At 37.6% G+C, this 25,490-nt stretch overlaps 2 protein-coding genes across 3 annotated transcripts; both read right to left on the bottom strand.

Annotated features, from left to right (window-relative positions):
* Window positions 1-850: 850 nt before the first annotated feature.
* On the bottom strand, window positions 851-13,901 carry LOC307007730 (neuronal acetylcholine receptor subunit alpha-9-II). The gene is made up of 6 exons (XM_079630029.1): window positions 13,816-13,901; window positions 12,726-12,868; window positions 5,440-5,594; window positions 4,764-4,944; window positions 3,167-3,518; window positions 851-1,788 (listed from the first exon to the last, which is right to left on the bottom strand). The coding sequence occupies exons 1-6, from the start codon at window positions 13,868-13,870 to the stop codon at window positions 1,244-1,246; spliced, it is 1,431 nt and encodes a 476-aa protein (XP_079486155.1). The 5' UTR covers window positions 13,871-13,901; the 3' UTR covers window positions 851-1,243.
* A 1,615-nt stretch (window positions 13,902-15,516) lies between these two features.
* ube2ka (ubiquitin-conjugating enzyme E2Ka) lies at window positions 15,517-23,743 on the bottom strand. 2 transcript variants are annotated; one of them, XM_079631859.1, is made up of 7 exons: window positions 23,607-23,743; window positions 22,161-22,254; window positions 21,323-21,381; window positions 19,941-20,023; window positions 19,211-19,310; window positions 17,705-17,833; window positions 15,517-16,254 (listed from the first exon to the last, which is right to left on the bottom strand). In XM_079631859.1, the coding sequence occupies exons 1-7, from the start codon at window positions 23,676-23,678 to the stop codon at window positions 16,180-16,182; spliced, it is 612 nt and encodes a 203-aa protein (XP_079487985.1). In that variant the 5' UTR covers window positions 23,679-23,743; the 3' UTR covers window positions 15,517-16,179. The 2 variants fall into 2 exon arrangements, with proteins under 2 accessions (XP_079487985.1, XP_079487986.1); XM_079631860.1 differs by lacking the exon at window positions 23,607-23,743 and adding an exon at window positions 23,430-23,601.
* Between the last annotated feature and the right edge of the window lie 1,747 nt (window positions 23,744-25,490).

The raw sequence follows: 25,490 nt of genomic DNA, 5'->3' as shown, positions 1-25,490 counted from the left end.
ACTTACACACACACACTCGCGCATAAACAAACACACACACACACACACTCGCGCATAAACAAACACACACACAGGTACACTCGCGCACACACACACACTCGCGCATAAACAAACACACACACAGGTACACTCCTGCACACACACTCGCACATACATACTAGCACACACACACACTCGCACACACAAACACTCGCACATACATACTAGCACACACACTTGCACACACAAACACTCGCACATACATACTAGCACACACACTTCCACACACACACACTCGCACATACATACTAGCACACACAAACACTCGCACATACATACTAGCACACACACTTGCACACACAAACACTCGCACATACATACTAGCACACACACTTGCACACACACACACTCGCACATACATACTAGCACACACACTTGCACACACAAACACTCGCACATACATACTAGCACACACACTTGCACACACAAACACTCGCACATACATACTAGCACACACACACACTAGCACATACATACTAGCACACACAAACACTCGCACATACATACTAGCACACACACTTGCACACACAAACACTCGCACATACATACTAGCACACACACTTGCACACACAAACACTCGCACATACATACTAGCACACACACACACACACTCGCACATACACTTGCACACACACACATTTGCACATACATACTAGCACACACACTTGCACACAAACTCCAAAACTCGCACACACACTCACACTTGTACACACACACACACACACACACACACACACACACACACACACTTGCACACACACACACACACTTGCACACACACACACACTTGCACACGAGGCTCCAACATGGATAATACAGCACAATCTGTCTGAATAAAACCCAATCCACCATAGTAAGAAGTTGAGAAAACTCAGTTATAATTGTAAGAATCTCGTCTTTCTTCCTGTTCAGTTCCTGCTCTGCAATAATGATGCTCTTCCTCAGTCCCGCTTTCCAGCACAAACAACTAAACATTCTTACATCAAGACATTTACTGAAAAAGCAAAATAACTGAAGATAAAAGGCTTGTTCTATGAAAAAATGTAAAGTAAGTGAGTTTCTGCTTAAAACAAGAACAAACACCAGCCAATGGGATCAGAGAAATAATCGTGTTTTCCCTTCTCATGTCCTCTGACCCCATTGGCAGATATTTGCATAAAAATAGTCAGTAAAACGCGTGTTGTGTCAGCGCAGGCTTTCGGCCTCAGGGTGCGTTCCCGATGATGAGGATGCTCATGAGGAAGACCATGATGAAGAATATCCACATGAAGAAGCGGTCCATCACCTTGGCGATCTTCTTCCACTCCGCCACTTTCAGGCACGTGGCCTTCTGCTCGCGGAAGCAGTTCGCGATGTACTCCACGTTCCAAACCAGCTTCGGGTCGCAGCCCAGAATTCCGCCGTTGCCACGGCAACTGCAGTAAACGCAGGGGTTAAAGGTCAGGTGGAATGCGGCGGGTTTCTCGTCGTCGGGGCAACAGGGAGGCGGAGCTCCTTTCGGTTTCTCTTTGAGGTTCTTGTGGTGCGTGCGAATGAAGGGCTCGGACTCCTCCGACTTGCCGAACGGTGACGCGCAGCTCTCGCCGACCTCGTAGACGAAGAAGATCTTGGACATGTAGTCGATGATGAGAACTTTGGCCCAGTACGGCACCGGTTTGGCCTCCGCTCCGCAGAAATGAATGTTCATGATGAAGATGGTCAGAGAAGTGGACGCTGTGATCATAGTCATCGTCGCTACGTAGTACTTACCTAGCGGAGGAAGACAGAGCTCAAAGTCAATCTCTTTCTTGCTATCTTTTAATTAGCATGTTGCTAACATGATTAGCACGTTGCTAGCACGATTAAGCACATTGCTAGCATTTTGCTAACATGTCGCAAGCATGATTTAACTTAGAACGTAGCCTTTAACATAGTTCTTGCCTAGCGGAGAAAGAAAGAGCTCTGCGTCAATCCCTTTCTTGCTATCTTTTAATTAGCATGTTGCAAACATGATTAGCACGTTGCTAGCATTATTTAGCACATTGCTAGCATGTTTTAACATTTTGCTAACATGTTGCTAGCGTTATTTAACCTAGAACGTAGCCTTTAACGTAGTACTTATCTAGTGGAGAAAGACAGCTCTGCGTCAATCCCTTTCTTGCTGTCTTTTAATTAGCATGTTGCTGACATGATTAGCACGTTACTAGCATTAATTAGAACATTGCTAGCATGTTTTAACATTTTGCTAACATGTTGCTAGCATGAGTAAAACGTTTTTCGCTGGTTGGCTGTTTTATTGGCATAATGTGCCTGAAAGTTTGAAATAACATTTAAAAGCTTGAAGTTTGAATTTAATTGTTGACGCACACAAATATATATAAAGCATGTTTTAAAATCTCTTCATAATAACATATATTTATTGTTAGCATGTTTTAACAGGTTTCTAGCATGATTTAACACATTGTCAGCAAGTTTTAACGTGTTGCTATCATTATTTAGCACATTGTTGGAATGTCACTAACATGATTTAGCATTTTGTTAACGGTTTAACATTGCTAACATGACGCTAGTATGATTTAACACAGTGCTAGCATTAATTAGCCTGTTGCTAGAATAATTACCACAGTGCTAGCATTTGTCTAACATGATTTAACACATCGCTAACATGTTTTACATGATTGCGTGCATGATTTAACACATTGCTTGCGTGAATTAGCATGTTGCTAACATGTTTTAAAATGTTGTTAATATGAAATAGCATGTTGCTAACATGATTAGCACGCTGATAGCATGATTTAGCACATTGCTAGCATGTTTTATCATTCTGCTACCATGTTGCTAGCATGATTTAACATGTTTTAGCATGTTTCAAATATGATTTAAGGTTGCTAGTATGATTTATCACATTGATAGTATGAATTGACATTTTGCTAGCATGATTTAACATGTTTTAGCATGTTTCTAACATGATTTAACATTGTTAACACGTTTAACATGTTGCTAGTATGATTTATCACATTGATAGCATGTTTCTAGCATTGTTTAACATGTCGCTAGCATTATTTAAAACATTATTGGAAAGTTGGTCTCAGAAGAAGCAACTTAAATAGGATTTCAGTGATGACTAATCAGTAGATCAGAGACTCACCGATCAGAGGAACGCTCTCGGAGGGCGGCATGCTCTCCGCCACCATCATCTGAAACACGGTGAGCGCTAGCAGAACCGTCACGCCCAGCGAAACCTTCTCTCCCGAGTCGGCGGGCAGGTAGAAGCCCAGAGGAGCCAGGAACGAGATGAGGAAGCAGGGCAGCAGCAGGTTAAAGATGTAGAAGGAGCTCCGCCTCTGCAGCAGAACCGTGTAGGTGATGTCGGGATACGGGTCCGAGCAGCAGCCGTACATGATCACGTTCTTCGTGGCCGGCATCCCGTGACATTCCCACTCCACGTTCTCCACGAAGTCCGAGAGGTCGCCGCTGTCCATCCCCATAGCGATGTCCACCTGGACGAGACCGATCAGAGACCAGACAGTCACGACTTTATAGCGCACGTCACACTATATGTTATAGCTATTAAAGGTGCAGTGTGTAAGTTTTAGCGGCGTCTAGTGGTGAGGTTGCGAATTACACCCAACAGAAGTTACGGTGGCCGACAGGAAGTGATGTCGTCGTCTGAGACGGCAGAGAGTAGCCAGTGAGGTTTCTTTACAAAAGATCAATCAATTAGGTTTACTTAATTATTCAGTCAAATTATGTTACTGCGAATATTATTGTTACTTGTTCATCATTGTGTCAGTGTGTTATTCGCTGACTTTAGCTTTAGCTTCTTATCATGAAGAACAACATAGTGACGAAACGCGTTTGTCCGTTCAGGGCCACCGTAGAAACATGTCGATAACCCGCGGTGTGTGTAGATAGAAATGCTAAGCTAATAAAAACATAACAGTTCATTAAGTAAGGTCATTATACACCACTGAAAACATAGTTATGTATATGTATATAAATTTAGCTTACTTTATCACTCGGAAAAAATTATAATATCCTGTTAAATTTGAAAGTATCATGCAATCATCTAAGACATTTCTCCTTATATACAGGTGAAACTGGGAAAATGTGAATATGGTGCAAAAGTTAATTTATTTCAGTAATTCAACTTAAAAGATGAAACTAATATATTATATAGACTCATTACATGCAAAGTGAGATATTTCAAGCCTTTATTTGTTATAATTTTGATGATTATGATTTACAGATTATGAAAACCTTTTCACAATATTCTAATTTTGAATTTTGGGTTTTCATAAGTCATAATCATCAAAATTATAACAAATAAAGGCTTGAAATATCCCACTTTGCATGTAATGAGTCTATATAATATATTAGTTTCACCTTTTAAGTTGAATTACTGAAATAAATGAACTTTTGCACCATATTCTCATTTTTCCAGTTTCTCCTATAATATTATATTGCATTTCTGTCAACAGATCCTCCTAAATATTACCCACTGCACCTTTAAGTGAAGAGTATATGTTATGCAGTTATATATTTTATTAGGAAAATACCACATATACATAAAAGAAGTGGGCTCTTTGCTAACCAACATTTCCCCATTTTATAAAATGACTTTATAAACAAACTAAAAACAAAAAATCTCAATAAAACGCACTAAAATATGTTTTTCTCTCTCATGTCCCCGTTCTCGGTCTGTCCGCCTCTGCATGATTGACAGCTGTGTTTGGTGTCTGTACCTGGTTCCCGTTGTAGGTCCACGAGCCGAAGGTGAGGTTGCACTGCTGGCTGTCGAAGGGAAAGTAGGAGACGTCCACCACACAGGAGCTCTTCGTGATGGCCGGGGCGTCCCACGTGATCTCGCCGTTATACCGCAACACCACATTAGTGTCCACCGGCCCGGAGAAATCATCATCCGCCCTGCCAGCGCACACGCGTGTGTTTAGAAGAGGGGAACACACAGAGAGAGAACTCAAGTTAAAGAGGCCTTTTACAAAAGTCTAAAATATGCCTTGAACGTTCAAAAACACATTATTTTTCATATTGTTGCGGCTCCTCTCTTCCCAGTCTGTCAGTAACGCTCTGTTCACTTCCTGTCTCTATGAAGCCCCTCCTTCTGAAAAGCACACTGTGCTCTGATTGGTCGACTGGAGCAGTGTGTTGTGATTGGTCGAGCGCTTCGAGTGTGTTTGGGAAATGTCCCGCCCCTTCCCATAACCGCCAGTTTAACACACTACTAACTAACTCAACCAGGCCCCGCCCCTTTATTCTGCGCATTAATTATTATAATGAGGAATATTGTGACGTGTTCGTTCCCGGAAGAAACTCGAGACTACAATGGAGGCGTTTCAGGAGTTCAGAAACACTGACACTGATATAGAGACAGCTATCGTGTGCATGAACGTACGGGCGTACTTGTTATACAGCACCAGGTCTGGTCTCCACACGAGGCTGCTGGGAATGCGGATCACCTCCAGGCCGTCGTACTCGTCCTTATTCCACTTCAGGTATGCGTCGTGCCACGTCTGTCTGATCCACAGGTACGCGATCAACACCTGGTTCCTCTCGTCCTGCGCAGACGCCACCTCATATCATCCATTATTCACATTATTAATGTCCTATTATCACTGTAAAGCTGCTTTCAAACACTCTATATTGTTTAAAAAAATCGTTACAGAGTGACAGAGACGGACAGCTTATGTAGAGTTTGTGATGTACATGTACAGGGTGATTCTCCTAAACCCTTAAAGAATTAAACTAAGATAAAACATTTATCACATGATCTTAAAATACAGATCTTGATAAACCATCTATTTTATTATAATGTGTGATGATTTAAATGCACATTTTCCGTTGTCTACTCCTTTCACACACACACACACACACACACTGCTGTATGTCTAGCATTAGCTATGATGTTACTAAAGGTCAGTTGAGCAGAGACACTCAGACTGCTGTTAATATTAACTAGAGACACAGAGACAGAAAAAGAGAGTGGGTGAGAGAGAGAGAGAGAGAGAGAGAGAGAGAGAGAGAGTGGCTGAGAGAGAGAGAGAGAGAGTGGCTGAGAGAGAGAGAGAGAGAGTGGCTGAGAGAGAGAGAGAGAGAGAGAGAGAGAGAGAGTGGCTGAGAGAGAGAGAGAGTGGCTGAGAGAGAGAGAGAGAGAGTGGCTGAGAGAGAGAGAGAGAGAGAGTGGCTGAGAGAGAGAGAGAGAGAGAGAGAGAGAGAGAGAGAGTGGCTGAGAGAGAGAGAGAGAGAGAGAGAGAGAAACGATGGCTATATATATCACATGTGCACTCTTAAAACTGAAGGTTCTTTATTGACATCACACTTTTAACATGTAACCTTTTCATTGCACAAAAGGGTCCTTTGGAGTGAACAAGGTTAGATTTTATTCGTAAAAAAATTAAATATGTTCTTCAGACTAGGGAGAATGGTTCTTTTAAGTATACTGTTCACTGAAAGGTTCTTTGGGGAAACAAAACTGTTTCATCACTGTACAAACCCCTGTTTAGAAGGGGTCACTTTTTAGTATCATGATTGACAGCTGCGAAAACTCACTTTTAGAACCTTAATTTTTACTAGTGTATGATGTCACATGATTGACAGCTGCGAAAACTCACTTTTAGAACCTTAATTTTTACGAGTGTATGATGTCACATGATTGATAGCTGCAAAAACTCACTTTTAGAACCTTAATTTTTACGAGTGTATGATGTCACATGATTGACAGCTGCGAAAACTGACTTTTAGAACCTTAATTTTTACGAATGTATGATTTCACATGATTGACAGCTGCGAAAACTCACTTTTAGAACCTTAATTTTTACGAGTGTATGATGTCACATGATTGATAGCTGCGAAAACTCACTTTTAGAACCTTAATTTTTACGAGTGTATGATGTCACATGATTGACAGCTGCGAAAACTGACTTTTAGAACCTTCATTTTTACGAGTGTATGATGTCACATGATTGACAGCTGCGAAAACTCACTTTTAGAACCTTAATTTTTACTAGTGTATGATGTCACATGATTGACAGCTGCGAAAACTCACTTTTAGAACCTTAATTTTTACGAGTGTATGATGTCACATGATTGACAGCTGCAAAAACTGACTTTTAGAACCTTAATTTTTACGAATGTATGATTTCACATGATTGACAGCTGCGAAAACTCACTTTTAGAACCTTAATTTTTACGAGTGTATGATGTCACATGATTGATAGCTGCGAAAACTCACTTTTAGAACCTTAATTTTTACGAGTGTATGATGTCACATGATTGACAGCTGCGAAAACTGACTTTTAGAACCTTCATTTTTACGAGTGTATGATGTCACATGATTGATAGCTGCGAAAACTCACTTTTAGAACCTTAATTTTTACGAGTGTATGATGTCACATGATTGACAGCAACGGAAACTCACTTTTAGAACCTTAATTTTTACGAGTGTATGATGTCACATGATTGACAGCTGCGAAAACTGACTTTTAGAACCTCAATTTTTACGAGTGTATGATGTCACATGATTGACAGCTGCGAAAACTGACTTTTAGAACCTTAATTTTTACGAGTGTATGATGTCACATGATTGACAGCTGTGAAAACTCACTTTTAGAACCTTAATTTTTACGAATGTATGATTTCACATGATTGACAGCTGCGAAAACTCACTTTTAGAACCTTAATTTTTACGAGTGTATGATGTCACATGATTGATAGCTGCGAAAACTCACTTTTAGAACCTTAATTTTTACGAGTGTATGATGTCACATGATTGACAGCTGCGAAAACTGACTTTTAGAACCTTCATTTTTACGAGTGTATGATGTCACATGATTGATAGCTGCGAAAACTCACTTTTAGAACCTTAATTTTTACGAGTGTATGATGTCACATGATTGACAGCAACGGAAACTCACTTTTAGAACCTTAATTTTTACGAGTGTATGATGTCACATGATTGACAGCTGCGAAAACTGACTTTTAGAACCTCAATTTTTACGAGTGTATGATGTCACATGATTGACAGCTGCGAAAACTGACTTTTAGAACCTTAATTTTTACGAGTGTATGATGTCACATGATTGACAGCTGTGAAAACTCACTTTTAGAACCTTAATTTTTACGAGTGTATGATGTCACATGATTGATAGCTGCGAAAACTCACTTTTAGAACCTTAATTTTTACGAGTGTATGATGTCACATGATTGACAGCTGCGAAAACTGACTTTTAGAACCTTAATTTTTACGAGTGTATGATGTCACATGATTGATAGCTGCGAAAACTCACTTTTAGAACCTTAATTTTTACGAGTGTATGATGTCACATGATTGATAGCTGCGAAAACTCACTTTTGGAACCTTTATTTTTACGAGTGTATGATGTCACATGACTGACAGCAACGGAAACTCACTTTTAGAACCTTAATTTTTACGAGTGTATGATGTCACATGATTGACAGCTGTGAAAACTCACTTTTTGAACCTTCATTTTTACGAGTGTATGATGTCACATGATTGACAGCTGCGAAAACTCACTTTTAGAACCTTAATTTTTACGAGTGTATGATGTCACATGATTGACAGCTGCGAAAACTCACTTTTGGAACCTTTATTTTTACGAGTGTATAATGTCACATGACTGACAGTGACGGAAACTCACTTTTGGAACCATAATTTTTACGTGTATGATGTCACATGACTGACAGTGACGGAAACTCACTTTTGGAACCATAATTTTTACGTGTATGATGTCACATGATTGACAGCTGCGAAAACTGACTTTTAGAACCTTAATTTTTACGAGTGTATGATGTCACATGATTGACAGCTGCGAAAACTCACTTTTAGAACCTTAATTTTTACGAGTGTATGATGTCACATGATTGATAGCTGCGAAAACTCACTTTTAGAACCTTAATTTTTACGAGTGTATGATGTCACATGATTGACAGCAACGGAAACTCACTTTTAGAACCTTAATTTTTACGAGTGTATGATGTCACATGATTGACAGCTGCGAAAACTGACTTTTAGAACCTTAATTTTTACGAGTGTATGATGTCACATGATTGACAGCTGCGAAAACTGACTTTTAGAACCTTAATTTTTACGAGTGTATGATGTCACATGATTGACAGCTGTGAAAACTCACTTTTAGAACCTTAATTTTTATGAGTGTATGATGTCACATGATTGATAGCTGCGAAAACTCACTTTTAGAACCTTAATTTTTACGAGTGTATGATGTCACATGATTGACAGCTGCGAAAACTGACTTTTAGAACCTTAATTTTTACGAGTGTATGATGTCACATGATTGATAGCTGCGAAAACTCACTTTTAGAACCTTAATTTTTACGAGTGTATGATGTCACATGATTGATAGCTGCGAAAACTCACTTTTGGAACCTTTATTTTTACGAGTGTATGATGTCACATGATTGACAGCTGCGAAAACTCACTTTTTGAACCTTCATTTTTACGAGTGTATGATGTCACATGATTGACAGCTGCGAAAACTCACTTTTAGAACCTTAATTTTTATGAGTGTATGATGTCACATGATTGACAGCTGCGAAAACTCACTTTTGGAACCTTTATTTTTACGAGTGTATAATGTCACATGACTGACAGTGACGGAAACTCACTTTTGGAACCATAATTTTTACGTGTATGATGTCACATGACTGACAGTGACGGAAACTCACTTTTGGAACCATAATTTTTACGTGTATGATGTCACATGATTGACAGCGGCGGAAACTCACTTTTGGAACCATCATTTTTACGAGTGTATGATGTCACATGATTGACAGCTGCGAAAACTCACTTTTGGAACCTTTATTTTTACGAGTGTATGATGTCACATGACTGACAGCAACGGAAACTCACTTTTGGAACCATATTTTTTACGTGTATGATGTCACATGACTGACAGTGACGGAAACTCACTTTTGGAACCATCATTTTTACGTGTATGATGTCACATGATTGACAGCGGCGGAAACTCACTTTTGGAACCATCATTTTTACGAGTGTATGATGTAACATGATTGACAGCGGCGGAAACTCACTTTTGGAACCTTCATTTTTACGAGTGTATGATGTCACATGATTGACAGCGGCGGAAACTCACTTTTGGAACCTTCATTTTTACGAGTGTATGATGTCACATGATTGACAGCTGTGAAAACTCACTTTTGGAACCTTCATTTTTACGTGTGTATGATGTCACATGACTGATAGCGGCGGAAACTCACTTTTGGAACCTTCATTTTTACGAGTGTATGATGTCACATGACTGATAGCGGTGGAAACTCACTTTTGGAACCTTCATTTTTACGAGTGTATGATGTCACATGACTGATAGCGGCGGAAACTCACTTTTGGAACCTTCATTTTTACGAGTGTATGATGTCACATGATTGACAGCTGTGAAAACTCACTTTTGGAACCTTTATTTTTACGAGTGTATGATGTCACATGACTGACAGCGGCGGAAACTCACTTTTGGAACCTTCATTTTTACGTGTATGATGTCACATGATTGACAGCGACGGAAACTCACTTTTGGAACCTTCATTTTTACGAGTGTATGATGTCACATGATTGACAGCGGCGGAAACTCACTTTTGGAACCTTCATTTTTACGAGTGTATGATGTCACATGATTGACAGCTGTGAAAACTCACTTTTGGAACCTTCATTTTTACGAGTGTATGATGTCACATGACTGATAGCGGCGGAAACTCACTTTTGGAACCTTCATTTTTACGAGTGTATGATGTCACATGATTGACAGCTGTGAAAACTCACTTTTGGAACCTTTATTTTTACGAGTGTATGATGTCACATGACTGACAGCGGCGGAAACTCACTTTTGGAACCTTCATTTTTACGTGTATGATGTCACATGATTGACAGCGACGGAAACTCACTTTTGGAACCCTAATTTTTACGAGTGTATGATGTCACATGATTGACAGCTGTGAAAACTCACTTTTGGAACCTTCATTTTTACGAGTGTATGATGTCACATGACTGACAGCGGCGGAAACTCACTTTTAGAACCTTCATTTTTACGTGTATGATGTCACATGATTGACAGCTGTGAAAAATCACTTTTGGAACCTTCATTTTTACGAGTGTATGATGTCACATGACTGACAGTGGCGGAAACTCACTTTTGGAACCATAATTTTTACGTGTATGATGTCACATGATTGACAGCTGTGAAAAATCACTTTTGGAACCTTCATTTTTACAAGTGTATGATGTAAGATGATTGACAGCGACGGAAACTCACTTTTGGAACCTTCATTTTTACGAGTGTATGATGTCACATGATTGACAGCTGTGAAAACTCACTTTTGGAACCTTCATTTTTACGAGTGTATGATGTAACATGATTGACAGCGACGGAAACTCACTTTTGGAACCTTCATTTTTACGAGTGTATGATGTAACATGATTGACAGCGACGGAAACTCACTTTTGGAACCTTCATTTTTACGAGTGTATGATGTCACATGATTGACAGCGACGGAAACTCACTTTTGGAACCTTCATTTTTACGAGTGTATGATGTAACATGATTGACAGCGACGGAAACTCACTTTTGGAACCTTCATTTTTACGAGTGTATGATGTCACATCACTGACAGCGGCGGAAACTCACTTTTGGAACCATCATTTTTCCATGTATGATGTCACATGATTGACAGCTGTGAAAAATCACTTTTGGAACCTTCATTTTTACGAGTGTATGATGTCACATGATTGACAGCTGTGAAAACTCACTTTTGGAACCTTCATTTTTACGAGTGTATGATGTCACTTGACTGACAGCCGTGGAAACTCACTTTTGGAACCATAAGTTTTAAGAGTGTATGATGTCACATGATTGACAGCTGTGAAAACTCACTTTTGGAACCTTCATTTTTACGAGTGTATGATGTCACATGATTGACAGCTGTGAAAAATCACTTTTGGAACCTTCATTTTTACGAGTGTATGATGTCACATGATTGACAGCTGCGAAAAATCACTTTTGGAACCTTCATTTTTACGAGTGTATGATGTCACATGACTGACAGCTGTGAAAAATCACTTTTGGAACGATCATTTTTACGAGTGTATGATGTCACATGACTGACAGCTGTGAAAACTCACTTTTGGAACCATCATTTTTACGTGTATGATGTCACATGATTAACAGCTGTGAAAACTCACTTTTGGAACCTTCATTTTTACGAGTGTATGATGTCACATGATTGACAGCGGCGGAAACTCACTTTTGGAACTTTAATTTTTACGAGTGTATGATGTCACATGATTGACAGCTGTGAAAACTCACTTTTGGAACCATAATTTTTACGAGTGTATGATGTCACATGATTGACAGCGGCGGAAACTCACTTTTGGAACTTTCATTTTTACGAGTGTATGATGTAACATGATTGACAGCTGCGAAAACTCACTTTTGGAACCATAATTTTTACGAGTGTATGATGTCACATGATTGACAGCTGTGAAAACTCACTTTTGGAACCTTCATTTTTACGAGTGTATGATGTCACATGATTGACAGCTGTGAAAAATCACTTTTGGAACCGTTATCTGTGGGAGTGTATGATGTCATGGCTAGTTATTTTCCCAAAAGGAGCCAGTAAAGTCCCGAAGAGAGACTGACCATGTCTTTGATCTGAGACAGCGTGACCTGCAGCGTGACGTTCAGGGTTTTGTCAGTGTCGTCCACCGGTCGTAGAGCAGTGGAATAATTCTCCATCAGATCATTCAAGAGCTTGTGTGCGTATCGACCCTGAGCACAATGAGCTGCTGAACACACACACACACACACACATGCAGAAACAAGTAGTACCATTTAAAAAACATCCTAGCAAAACATTTCAGAAAAAAAGCTCCATAAACAATCAATGAATAAATATGTTGTGACCTGATAACTTTGAATGAATGTTCTATTAGCGTTACTGGAAGAACGTTAGCTAAAGTTCTGAGAGCGTTCCCTGTTTAAAACAATTAAAACTATTTTAACACATTAATGTTTTCTTGTTAGAGTAATGTAGTTGTAACAACGTTTGGGAATAATTTGAGATTTCTAAACCAATTTATGGCTGATAAATGAGAACATCATATTAAAAGTTTAAGACAACACAAAACAACTAACAAAATGTGTCACATTTCCCCAGCCTCTCATACTGTGTAACAATATTAAAAGATATTAAAACATTTAGATATAAAACAATGTTTAAATAACAATTTAAGTAAAAGACAAGTTTTTAAATAAACTAAGTTTATGCTTAATGAATAAATATCTGTAACACAACACACAAATAAACTTCATTCAAAGGGAAAACTATTATTTTTCAGACTCCACTGACACTTTATTAAAAGCAAAAACTCACTTAATTTTAAATACATTTTTTCAGAAAACAAAACTTAATATCAAAGTAATTTTGCTTTTCAAGTAAATCTTGATTTTAGAATGTTAACATTTCAGAACGTTCAGAGAAAATTCAAAAGTAACGTTCCCAAAATAGAATGTTCGTTCGAATAACGTTCAAAATCATTTCGAATGATCAGAGAAATTTAAAAAATGACGTTTTCACACCTTAATGGGAACGTCACCAACGCGTTTTTAGAGCTGTGTTTGTTGTCTTTGAAGAACATATTGCTTAATTAGGCACTATATAGGCCAACCGAACCAGCCTGACATGAACCTGGTGTATAATCTGGTGAGAATATGCGTGTCTCTGTCTCACCTTCAACGAGCAACAGCGCCGAGAAGAACAGCATCTCCACGCAGATCCTCTCCATCCCCGCGAGCAGAGATCCTCCGGAGATCCTCAGGACTGACCAGCGCTGGGTCTGCTCTCTGCTCCCCGCTCCCCGCTCCGCGCTGGGTCTGCCGTCACTGGAGCTCCGGGTGTCGCGTTGCGCTCCGGTAACCAGACGCGCGCTATTCAGCTGTCAATCATGCGCGCAACAGGTGGGCTCGCGACAGGTAACGGAGATGATGTGGGGATGGAGACGGAAATAACACCTTTATCATCATTACCGTGTCCTGGAATAACACGGGAGCGACATGCAATCTATAGGTCATCTGTCTAGTGCGCCTTTGTTTAGTTATAGATGTTAATTAGTAGTTTACATAAAAATTTAAATTAGTCCATGAATTACTCACCCTCATGTCGTCCTACAAAGTGATGCGTTTGTGTAAGAAAAAATATAGACATTTAAGACTTTATAAAGTAAAATAATTAGCTTCCGGCCAAACGAACACAATTTACGCGAGTAATATGACGTAGTCCTACTGTTTACGCCATGACGCACAAAGCTACTTCGCAAAGGCGCACGTTTGACCAAAAGCTAGAATATTACTTAAATATTGTTAAATATTAATATTTTTTCTATTTTCTTACACAAACACATCGCTTCAGAAGGCATTTATTAACCCCCCAGAGCCTGTGGAGCACTTTTATGATGGACAGATGCACTTTTATGATGGACAGATGCACTTTTATGATGGACAGATGCACTTTTATGATGGACAGATGCACTTTTATGATGGACAGATGCACTTTTATGATGGATAGATGCACTTTTATGATGGACAGATGCACGCACTTTTATGATGGATAGATGCACTTTTATGATGGATAGATGCACTTTTATGATGGACAGATGCACTTTTATGATGGATAGATGCTTTTATGATGGACAGATGCACTTTTATGGACTTCAAAACAGAAACAGTCATTCACTGCCATTATAAAGCTTGGAAGAACCAGGACATTTTTTCATATAACTCGATTATAATTTGATTATTTGATTGTATTATTGAAAGAATGTCATATAGACCTAGGATGAGTAAATCATTGGCAAATTTTTATTTTTTGGGTGAACTATCCCTTTAAAAGAGCGGTGTGAGATCTGTGGCTCGGGAAGGTGATGGAGTTTATCTGTGCTTTCAGAAGAAAGATACACATCAAGCAGAAACACGACAAAACCAGAGAGTCCTGATCAGTCTGGACTGGAACCAAAAACTACCATGGTAGACATCCAAAAATGTGTTATTACTATGGTACCGTCTGAAAATATAATACCCAAAATTAGGCACAAAAAAAGTGGTACCATACTAGTGAATAATGTAAACACTGGTATATTATATTATATAATTTAAAATTAAAAAAATTAGACTGTCAAATCCAAGTAAACATTTTACTCAAACTTTTTACTCAAAATATATATCCTCTCTCTCTCTCTCTATAGATATATATATGCCAAGATCTGTCTCCATGATCATATATTCAGAGAAAGACGTCTGTATGAGTGTTTTTGTGCTCTGGAACCTGCAGTCAGTGTAAAATACAGATCATCAAACATCACATGCTCAGCCATGAAACTAGTGTTTATTTCACTATTCCACAAAGCAATAATAAATAAAGGCATTGCCACATTGCTTTAATTTATACAGACTTTAATAGCTTTATTTACAGATGAACTCTTGTCTTTCATATATTTGTGTGTGTGTGTGTGTGAGTGTGTTTTCCAGTCTTAAATGTTTGAGATTAACATCTATGAGTGAAGGTACCATTCCACGTCGTTCTGTTTGACACTGTAGTTTTAAAATGTTTTCCAGATAAGAGAGCCAATGATTGTGCGGGAGGGAGAAAGACTGCAGTGCTGACTGTGTGTGTGTGTGTGTGTGTGTGAGGGGACGGGGCTACAGTCGGGCTAGAGTCAGATTGCTGCACGTTCTGAGGGAAATGATAATGATGATGAAGATTATAAGAGAGAAAGAAAAAAGGCACATCCAAACCAAAATAAGTAAACAAAAGAAAGAGATAGAAAAGTTCACAGTCAGTTCACCCAAAAATGAAAGTAAACGTATCTTTTACTCGCGCTCATGTCGTTCAAAAACCTGCATTTGTACTGCAAAATCACCAGCCACTTTCTTTGTACAGAGAAAGAGCAGCGTGAACATGCAGCTAAACGTCTCCAGGTTTAGACCAACAGGAGCATGACGCTTTCAGTTTGGGAAGAACTGTTTTGAGTAAAGGAATGGAGAGAACAGGAGGATGAAGAGAAAGAGAGTGATTGTGTCGGATCGGTGCTTTGGCTCCTCAGTTGCTGAGCAGTAGTTCTGTCGCTGTCTCCACGTCCCAGGACTTCGACGACAGCGCCACTATTACTGCGTTCTGCACAGAGGAAAACATGCGTTCTGACGGGAGGAAATGCGTTCTGCACAATTACTAACCCTTCTACAATAGTCAAATCACATTAGTGGCTTCTAAAGCATAGCATGTGCACTTGTTAGGGCCCTATGAACGCCACAACGCAGGAAAACGTGGACGGAATCGTGCAATCCAGTCATAAAAACAGAATTGACTGTATATGAGGACGCATGAACTTCGGCTCCAGAGCCGCTCTGAGTCACTTCATCAGCATTGACCGGTTCATTTAAGAAAAAATATTGTTACAAACACACAGAAACTCTCTTCACAGTAACACCTCAAAATAAAAGTTTGATTTAACTTGAAATTGTAACAGAAATATTTTACAGATATTTGTATATAAACAAAAAACTTTGTTTTATTTTATATGATTAAATTTAATATTGATTTAATCATATGGTTAAAATTAATGTTTAATGCATTAATTTGATTGCGAGAAAAATAAAAATGAATAGAGTTTATGGGGGGGGGGAACAGAAAAATAATTTAATAGAAATGAAAAAAAAAATATATTTTATTATTTATTTTATAAATTGTTGTTTTTATTAATTCAATAAAATATACATGATTTTTGATTATTAAAACTTAATTAAACAATTAAAATGGGATCCAGAAACCTTAACACAGAATTTGGTTGAAAAAAAATCATAGGGCCCTAAACATGTCATTTTTGTGAAACTTTTAATAAATTGTTGTTAAATTGATTAAGTTGCATGATATCAATTAATGGGCTTTATGCACAGCAGCACTACTTCCTGAACTTTAGCCAGTTCCTTTGTTTCCTGTCTGCCATTATCGGACAAACTGATTAATCCAGGTGTGTCTGATTATTGTTGTTGGTCAGGCACACCTGGATTAATCAGTTTGTCCAATAATGGCAGACAGGAAACAAAGGAGCTGGCTAAAGTTGAGGAAGTAGTGCAGCTGTGCATAAAGCCCATTAGACATGCTTTCTAAAAACTCAAATTTTATTTAACCAATAAAAAGGAGTCAAAAAAATAAATAAAAGGAATTTGGGGAAAAATAAAGGATTTCATAGAGCCCTAATTTTTGTACATGCTTTTTGAACAAATATTTAGCATAGAAGTGCTACAGAAGAAGCTCAGCTGACAGGAAACGTTCTGAACAAACGTTCTTCCAGTGACATTAATAGAAAGATCACATTTTTTAATTATGTTCTCAAAATGTTAGCACAAAAACAATTTATATAATCTTCCATGGAACATTTTTTTTTCTGCTAGTTTCAGAACGTTCACAGAACATTCAAAAGTAACGTTTGCATAATGTTTGAAGAATGATCATTAAATTCCTTAACATTCGTATAACCAAGATTTTTTTATTTTAATTTTGAACATAAAAAAAAAAAGAAAAAAAAAATATGACTGGTTTTTGTAATGTGTGTTTCTTTACTCACTTTCTCAAAGCCCATAGCGCAGAGTTTGTCTATTTTGCGTGTGTATTCTGGGCTGGAGACGGGAGCTCCTGCGTAAACATGTGACCAGAGTCGAGCTGTCTGTTTGAACATCTCTGGGTTCTGCTTATACTGCGAGACAGGAAGTAAACACAGTGAAGACAGGAAGTGACCACATCAGCCTGACAGTGACTGACATCAGAATCCCTCGCAGACTCTCACGGTCTTCCTTATCCTTATATTAGCTCGTAAATATGTGTAGAGTTATTAGCATCTCTTTTTCTAGCAGATAACTTCATGAATTGCACGTTTGCTATAATATCAGTCATAAACAATAGTCGAACTATGATGGTACAAAACTGTTCAAAAAATGTTTTTGAAAGAGTTTCTTCTGCTCACAAAGGCTGCATTTATTTGATCAAAAATAGTGAAATTTCAGTAAAAACAGTGAAATATTATTATAATGTAAATCATCAGTTCTCTATGTGAATATATAATAAAGTGTCATTTATTCCTGTGATCAAAGCTAAATTTATCATCATTACTCCAGTCTTCAGTGTCACATGATCCTTCAGAAATCAGGATAATATGATTATCTGATGCTCAAGACACATTTATGATTATTATTAATGTTGAAAAAGTTCATATTTTTGTGAAAACCATCAAACATTTTCTTTTCCAGGAATCTGTGATGAATAGAAAGTTCAAAAGAACAGCATTTATTTGAAACAGAAATCATTTGTAACATTATAAATGTCTTTACTGTCACTTTTGATCAATTTAATGCGTCCTTGCTGAATATTAATAAAAATGACAATTTAATTAAGAGTATGATAATACCATATAAGATATTAAAAACTTTTCATGGCCTTAAAATTCGATCAAACTGAATTAAAGACTTACGTCACCATGATTGATTTTTTTAAAATGATTTATCCGTGCACATCATTATTGATTTTAATTCATGTCTCTTAATCTTGAATCAGAATAAGTTCCTCTCGCAGCATCTCTTCTCTTCTCTGATGATGTGGGCGGAGCTATACCCTGTCACTCACATGAGATCAGGCACTCACAACCATCCAATCAAATCCTCACAGGCAATATCAAGCCCCGCCCACATCTGTTGTTGTTCCAGAAGCGCTTCTCTCGATATACGACAAAGAAAAGACGAGCACAACTATCGTATCATGCAGACTTTCAGCACATGCGGACTCTGAACACTACAGAAACTCTTAGAACCACGACAGATTTTGCTATAATATTTGTACGGCCACTTTTTGTTGCTCATTCCTGACACAAGCTCACATATACATTTATTATTTGTGATTATTTCAACTTTTGTGTTATTTTTCAATTAATGTTTGTGTTTTGCTGTTTGTAGATGTATTGTTCATTAGTAATTTGTTGTGTTTTTGATATGTAGTGACGGTTATGTGCTGGGACCCCCTCCAAAACAAGATGATTCATCTCAAGGGGTTAATCCTAATAAATCCATAATTTTCTACATACCTGATTGGCGACCACAGCGTCCTGTGGATCATCTGGCTCAGCAGCGGCCAGAAGAGCCTGTAGTGACAGTAACACTGTTCGGAGGGTCATGGCTGCCGCCCTGAAACACACACACACACACACACACACACACACACACACATGAGAGAGTTCATCAGTTTCAGTGTTCACTGTTGCTTAAAGGGATAGTTCGGCCAAAAATGAAATTAAACCCATGATTTACTCGCCCTCAAGCCGTTCGAGATGCATATGTCAATCATTTTTCAGACGAACACATTTTCAGTTATTTTAGAAAATGTCTGAGATCTTTCAGTGGTTATTCAGCGTTTCTGGATTGTACGTCTGAACGTAAGCTCCCTATTGGCCGACGCTGGTCATGTGTGTGATGATGTGTGATGCTGACCAATAGTGAGCCTCATTATTTTAGGGGGGTTTTGCGCACAGAAAGTATTCTCGTCACTTGATAAACTGAAGGTTGAGCCGCTGTAGTCACTCGGACTATTTTAACGATGTCTTTACTAACTTTCTGGGCCGGCAAGTTTCAATTACAACAGAAGCCTCTGGAGGAGTGAGACCGCTCTCAGATTTAATCACAAATATCTTCATTTGTGTTCAGAAGAAGAAGGAAAGTCTGACGGGGAACAACATGAGGAGAGTCATTACTGACAGTTTATATATGTGTGTGAACTAACTCTTTAATATCTCTATAGTGCGTTCAGTAAGATCTTACCACTGGTCCTTCAGGATGTCCAAGCAAATGGCTCCTGTTACTGAGCTGATGTTGGGATGCCAGATCTTCGTTATAAACCGAACCTGAAAAACATCAGCGGACAAGTGGAATTAATACCTGAAGTAAAACACATCAGCCAATAGCAGAGCAGGCAGCGCACAACGTGATTCAGCTTCAATTCAGGGAATCACAATACAAATACAAAATGCATCTAAAGCGTTAATATTCGGTGAATTAATGCAGCTTGTAATAAAAATCTGTAATAAAAATCAATGAAAATCTGCACTACAATCTACAGCACACTGTAAAGTTGATTGTTGGTGTGCACATATTACTGTAAAACATTCCTCAGTATTTCCATCTTGTTTTTCAGTCGAAATATCTAAATATTAATTTACTTGAGAAGCAAAATGACTTCAGATATTAAGTAAAATATATTAAAAATTAATTTACTTTATGTTTAAAACAAGAACAAATGGGATCTGGGATCAGAAAAATAACTTGTTTCCCATTTGAATTAAGTTTGTTTTTCTGACCCCATTGGCAGATATTTGTTCTTGTTTTAAGTATTAGTTTTTGAAAATTTGTTCATAAAACAAGACTTAATTTCTTCAGTGATTTTGCTTCTCCAGTAAATGTATCTTGATTTAAGAATGTTTAGATATTTGTACTGGAAAACAAGACAGAAATACTGATGAAGAACATTATTTTTTGCAGTGTAAATTGTTAAAATAAAACTTGTTCTGCCTTTTTTTTGTCTTATTGAACTTTTATGAAGGCTCCTGCATATAATTGTTTGCACAACTTCACAGCACTCCTTATCTACCATATGTTTAAACCAGTGTTAAAGCCAGTGTTTAAACCAGTGTTAAAGCCAGTGTTTAAACCAGTGTTAAAGCCAGTGTTTAAACCAGTGTTAAAGCCAGTGTTTAACCCAGTGTTTAAACCAGTGTTAAAGCCAGTGTGTAACCCGGTGTTAAAGCCAGTGTTTAACCCAGTGTTAAAGCCAGTGTTTAACCCAGTGTTAAAGCCAGTGTTTAAACCAGTGTTAAAGCCAGTGTTTAACCCAGTGTTAAAGCCAGTGTTTAACCCAGTGTTAAAGCCAATGTTAAACCCAGTGTTTAACCCAGTGTTAAAGCCAGTGTTAGACCCAGTGTTAAAACCAGTGTTTAACCCAGTGTTAAAGCCAGTGTTTAAACCAGTGTTAAAGCCAGTGTTAAAGCCAGTGTTTAACCCAGTGTTTAACGCCAGTGTTTAACCCAGTGTTAAAGCCAGTGTTTAACCCAGTGTTAAAGCCAGTGTTTAACCCAGTGTTCAAACCAGTGTTTAAGCCAGTGTTTAAACCAGTGTTAAAGCCAGTGTTTAACCCAGTGTTTACTCACCTTTGGTGGATTAAATGGATACGTCTCTGGAATTTTTATTTCTAGTTGAAATCTGCCACCTACAAAACAAGAAAAGACAGAAAGTCACATAAAAGTAGAGACCAAATCAAAACAATTTATGAAATCAACATCATATTAGTGTAAATATCTACTCCAATAAGCATGCATACATGTGTCAAGACATGTTAAAAAACATAATCTGAAACGTTAAGAAACAAACAAGTGCATGCATTTAGAAAATTGATTGACGTTCCAATGTCGGAAAGGGAAGATTTTAGAAATGAGACACTAATGTACAAGAAAAAAAGGCAAAATAACCACACACTGTCATTCAATTCAGGAATCATATCGGGAAGATTCCTTGTAGAGCTTTATCAAACGCTGATTGTAAGTATTGAAGAGCTTGTGAAGCTGATGATGCATGACAATAAGTATCACTATCGTCTTTATAAAGACCTAGCATTGAGAATGTTATCACTGATATTATAAACAAGGAAAATAAAATGGTTCCCAGTACAGACCCCTGAGGGACTCCTTTAGAGACAGAACATTGGCTTGTCTCTTTAAAGGAAAGTCATGATCAACTGTGTCAAAAGCCTTCGATAAATCAAGAAAAAGAGCTGTACAAATTTGCCTACAATCTAATAATGTCACTAAACACTTTAATAACAGCTGTAAATGTGCTATTCTGCATTCAAAAACCAGATGGAAAAGGAGAAAGAAGATTATTTAGGTGCCATTGGCAGGCGTGGCATCAGATATCTTGAGATGTACAGTATGTGGTTGATCAGGTAAGACAGAAACAGTTAATAGATAAGAATAATTCCTTTGCTCTCGCCTTCATAAGGTGTATCTGGCGGTCCTGCGATTTCCCCCCTCAGTTCTGTGAAATTCTCATCCACTAAATCAACCTTGATCTGGTTTTTACTCGTCTGTGAAAATAAAAAGAAATGTCAGGAAAATTAGTAAAAAAAAAAAAAAAAAAATGAGAGCAGAAAATGTCTTGATTAGGTTTCCAACTTTGGACGGTAGCTATTAGTTTTCTTGATGGCCTCAAAAATAAACACAGACTCCAAAATTAAGTCAAAGCTTGAAATTGAAATGGCTAAATCCAAAGTCAAAACCCCTAAACTTCGCAACTAAATCAAAAATTCAAACCCAATAATGACCAACTCTAGCAAAAACCTCCCAGAAAGTTTTGACAAGGCTATCTCAAAGTTATGAACAAACATATTAGCGTAACGTATTGGTGTTAGCAAAACATATTTTTGTTAACTGGGATACTGTAGTCAGATCATATACCATGATATAAAAGACCAGTAAAAATAATTAAAAACGTGATTTTGTACCATGGTAATACTATGGTATTTTTGCCACTTCATTTGTGACTGACAGTTGTGACAACTCACTAGAATTGGTTATACCCAACTAAACCTGTAATTTAAGTTAGATTAATACTTAATGAAGGATCAGATATTTAGATGGTAAATTCAGTTAATTGTTTCTTAAGTTTTAATTCGTTTATACTCGTGTTAAAAGTTTCACACTACATTCAATACACACATTAGCACATAATAACACAAATTATTTAAAGAATAAACATTAATCACGAGTCACAAATGGAGGTTTTAAAGAAAATTCGCGCCCGTAATATAACGTTAATAATCATCAATCATTGTTGTGATTCTGTCGAAACTATTATCCAAATCCATGACAAAACTACAATTAAAGTTTACAAACCCGTCAGCCCACATAAATTAACCCAAATATCAATTGTTGTGCGTCTAAAAATGTTGTTTTAACGTCAAACGTAAGCGTAAATATGTGTGTTTACGTAGCACTAGCTGGCCTTCAGTTAGCATGCGGCTAATCACACACACAGGCCTTTATTTAAAATAAAAAAAACTATAAATACACACCAAATCACTGGATAAACACAATAGACACCGCAGAATCGATTAAATAAGCACATTTGAATGCCAGAGATATGTGTTGTGGCTCTTTCCGGCGGGTTTGGACTCGTTTAAATGCGGTTCGGCCTGGACGGGACAAACATCCCATAATATTCCCCCAAACCACGTATCTGACACCACAAACACACATTAACCTGCTTTATCTCAGTGACCGAGATAAATCACAGCTGTAGCGGATTCGGTCCGGATCACAGTGAGTCACAATTGATCCGTCCATCATCTCACATGATCAAATGCACATGTGTCAGTCATAAGGCATGATTGACAGCTGTCAAGCCAAATACACACATGTGTGTGAGTGCTAAACGAACCTCTTCGCTTTTCAGAACCTCTTTAAACTCCCGTTTGATCCGCTGAACCGCGATGTTGGCCATGCTGTTCATACACCACCACCAACACACACACACATCTCTCTCTCTCTCTCTCTCTCTCTCTCTCTCTCTCTCTCTCTCTCTCTCTCTCTCTCTCTCTCTCTCTCTCTCTTTTTTTTTTTTTTTTTTTTTTTTTTACAAAAAACTAGGCTACAGAATTTGCATCATGTAATAAATATACACACTGAAGTTGTTCTATATCAATTACAATGTTGCAAATAAATCCTATAGTATTTTGCAAGCAATAACATTAGATCAATAATTTCAATATTTCAAGACGTAAAAAGTAATTGTTCCTCAAGCTAGCGTGAAATGCTAATCTGAAAACAGAAAATGTGCATCATTCCATTTACTGTCAGCATATTTTGGAACTGTTGTACAAATAAAATATCAACTTTGTTTGCAGGGGTGTAAAATACTTGATTACAAGTATTATTTTGGGGGATATGTACTTTATTCAAGGACAATTTAAACAGACTTATTTTACTTTTATTGATTACATTTCTGAAGAAAAAAACAGTACTTTTTTACTCCTTACAAATTTTATTTCAACTTGAAAACTATTTATTTATAAATTAAATATGGTAAACGGAAGCTCAAATATGCGCACTTGATGCAGTAATCTGCGTTTTGCGCATCATTTTTCATATTTCTTATTTCATTATCAGTTATAACTTTCATCAGGGAAATATCTGGCTTCAAATCCTCACCATCAAATCCGAGGAAGCTTATTTAGGAAGCAAAGTTGCTTTTTTTTTCCAAAACAAAAGTTTTGATATAGCCATTATCTGTGTAGGCCTATGTAAATTGGCTAATCAAATAAAATCAGTGAATAATTTAATATTTTGGTGGCCATGATTGCTTTTTTAACGAAATTGTGGTATTGAGACAACCCTAATATGCAGAGAGATGGATTATTATTTTCTAAAACTCTGTTTGTTCATCTAAAGACAGACCGATGGCGTGATTGTAAAGGATGTGTTCCTGAGCTGTGTTTTAATTGTGGTTGTATGCACTTGATCGATGTTTTTGAACTGTACCATTGTGTTTTTAATTTTAATTAAATGTTCAATTCAAATGCAAATCCCACCTAACCCTCTGAAGCCACTCCGCAAACATTGTGAGTTTTTGTGTGTAAGAATGTAAGTCAGATAGTCATTTGCACGTGACCCTGGACCACAAAACGGGTATATTTGTGGCAATAGCCAACAATAAAGTGGGTCAAAATTATAGATTTTCTTTTATGTCAAAAATCATCATCATCAAATCCTCATAAATGAGAGTTTGACACAGAAATGCTTCAGCAGCTTCACATAATAGTGATTTATTACAAGTTGATCTGCAGCAGTTCTCGAATTATATTCATTTACAGTATTACAAAACATCACAGATTCATTGTTAAATTGTTTGGGTTTTCCTTCAGACATCCCTCATTCACTGTAAGTCCATCAAAATGTACCAAAAAAAAGTGAAGAATTCATCATTATAACTGATAATAGCCAGTGTGAGGAGACTTTAGATGCAGCAGCGCCACCTAATGGACAGATATCATACAGTTCCTCCAGAAATATTACAGTTCTGCTTACAAAACAACAACAACATGACAGTTCAATACAACTTCAGATCAACAGTCGAGAACTTACAATGGATGTAAATAAAGGAATCATTCTGCAGCTTTTAAATCAGAAATGTGATTCTTGTATTTTTGTTAAAACACTTACATTAATTATTCCCTAAAAATATGCACTATTTGAGCTGTGTAATATCTAAATCATCATTATTGAGTTCAGACTACTATTTAGCCAGATAAAATTACAGTTTTAT

This window comes from Phoxinus phoxinus, assembly GCF_949152265.1.
Source record: "Phoxinus phoxinus genome assembly, chromosome: 12".
NCBI classification, from domain to species: domain Eukaryota; kingdom Metazoa; phylum Chordata; class Actinopteri; order Cypriniformes; family Leuciscidae; genus Phoxinus; species Phoxinus phoxinus.
The sequence above is the reverse complement of the archived record's forward strand: the minus strand, read 5'-3'. Positions and strand labels throughout refer to the sequence as shown.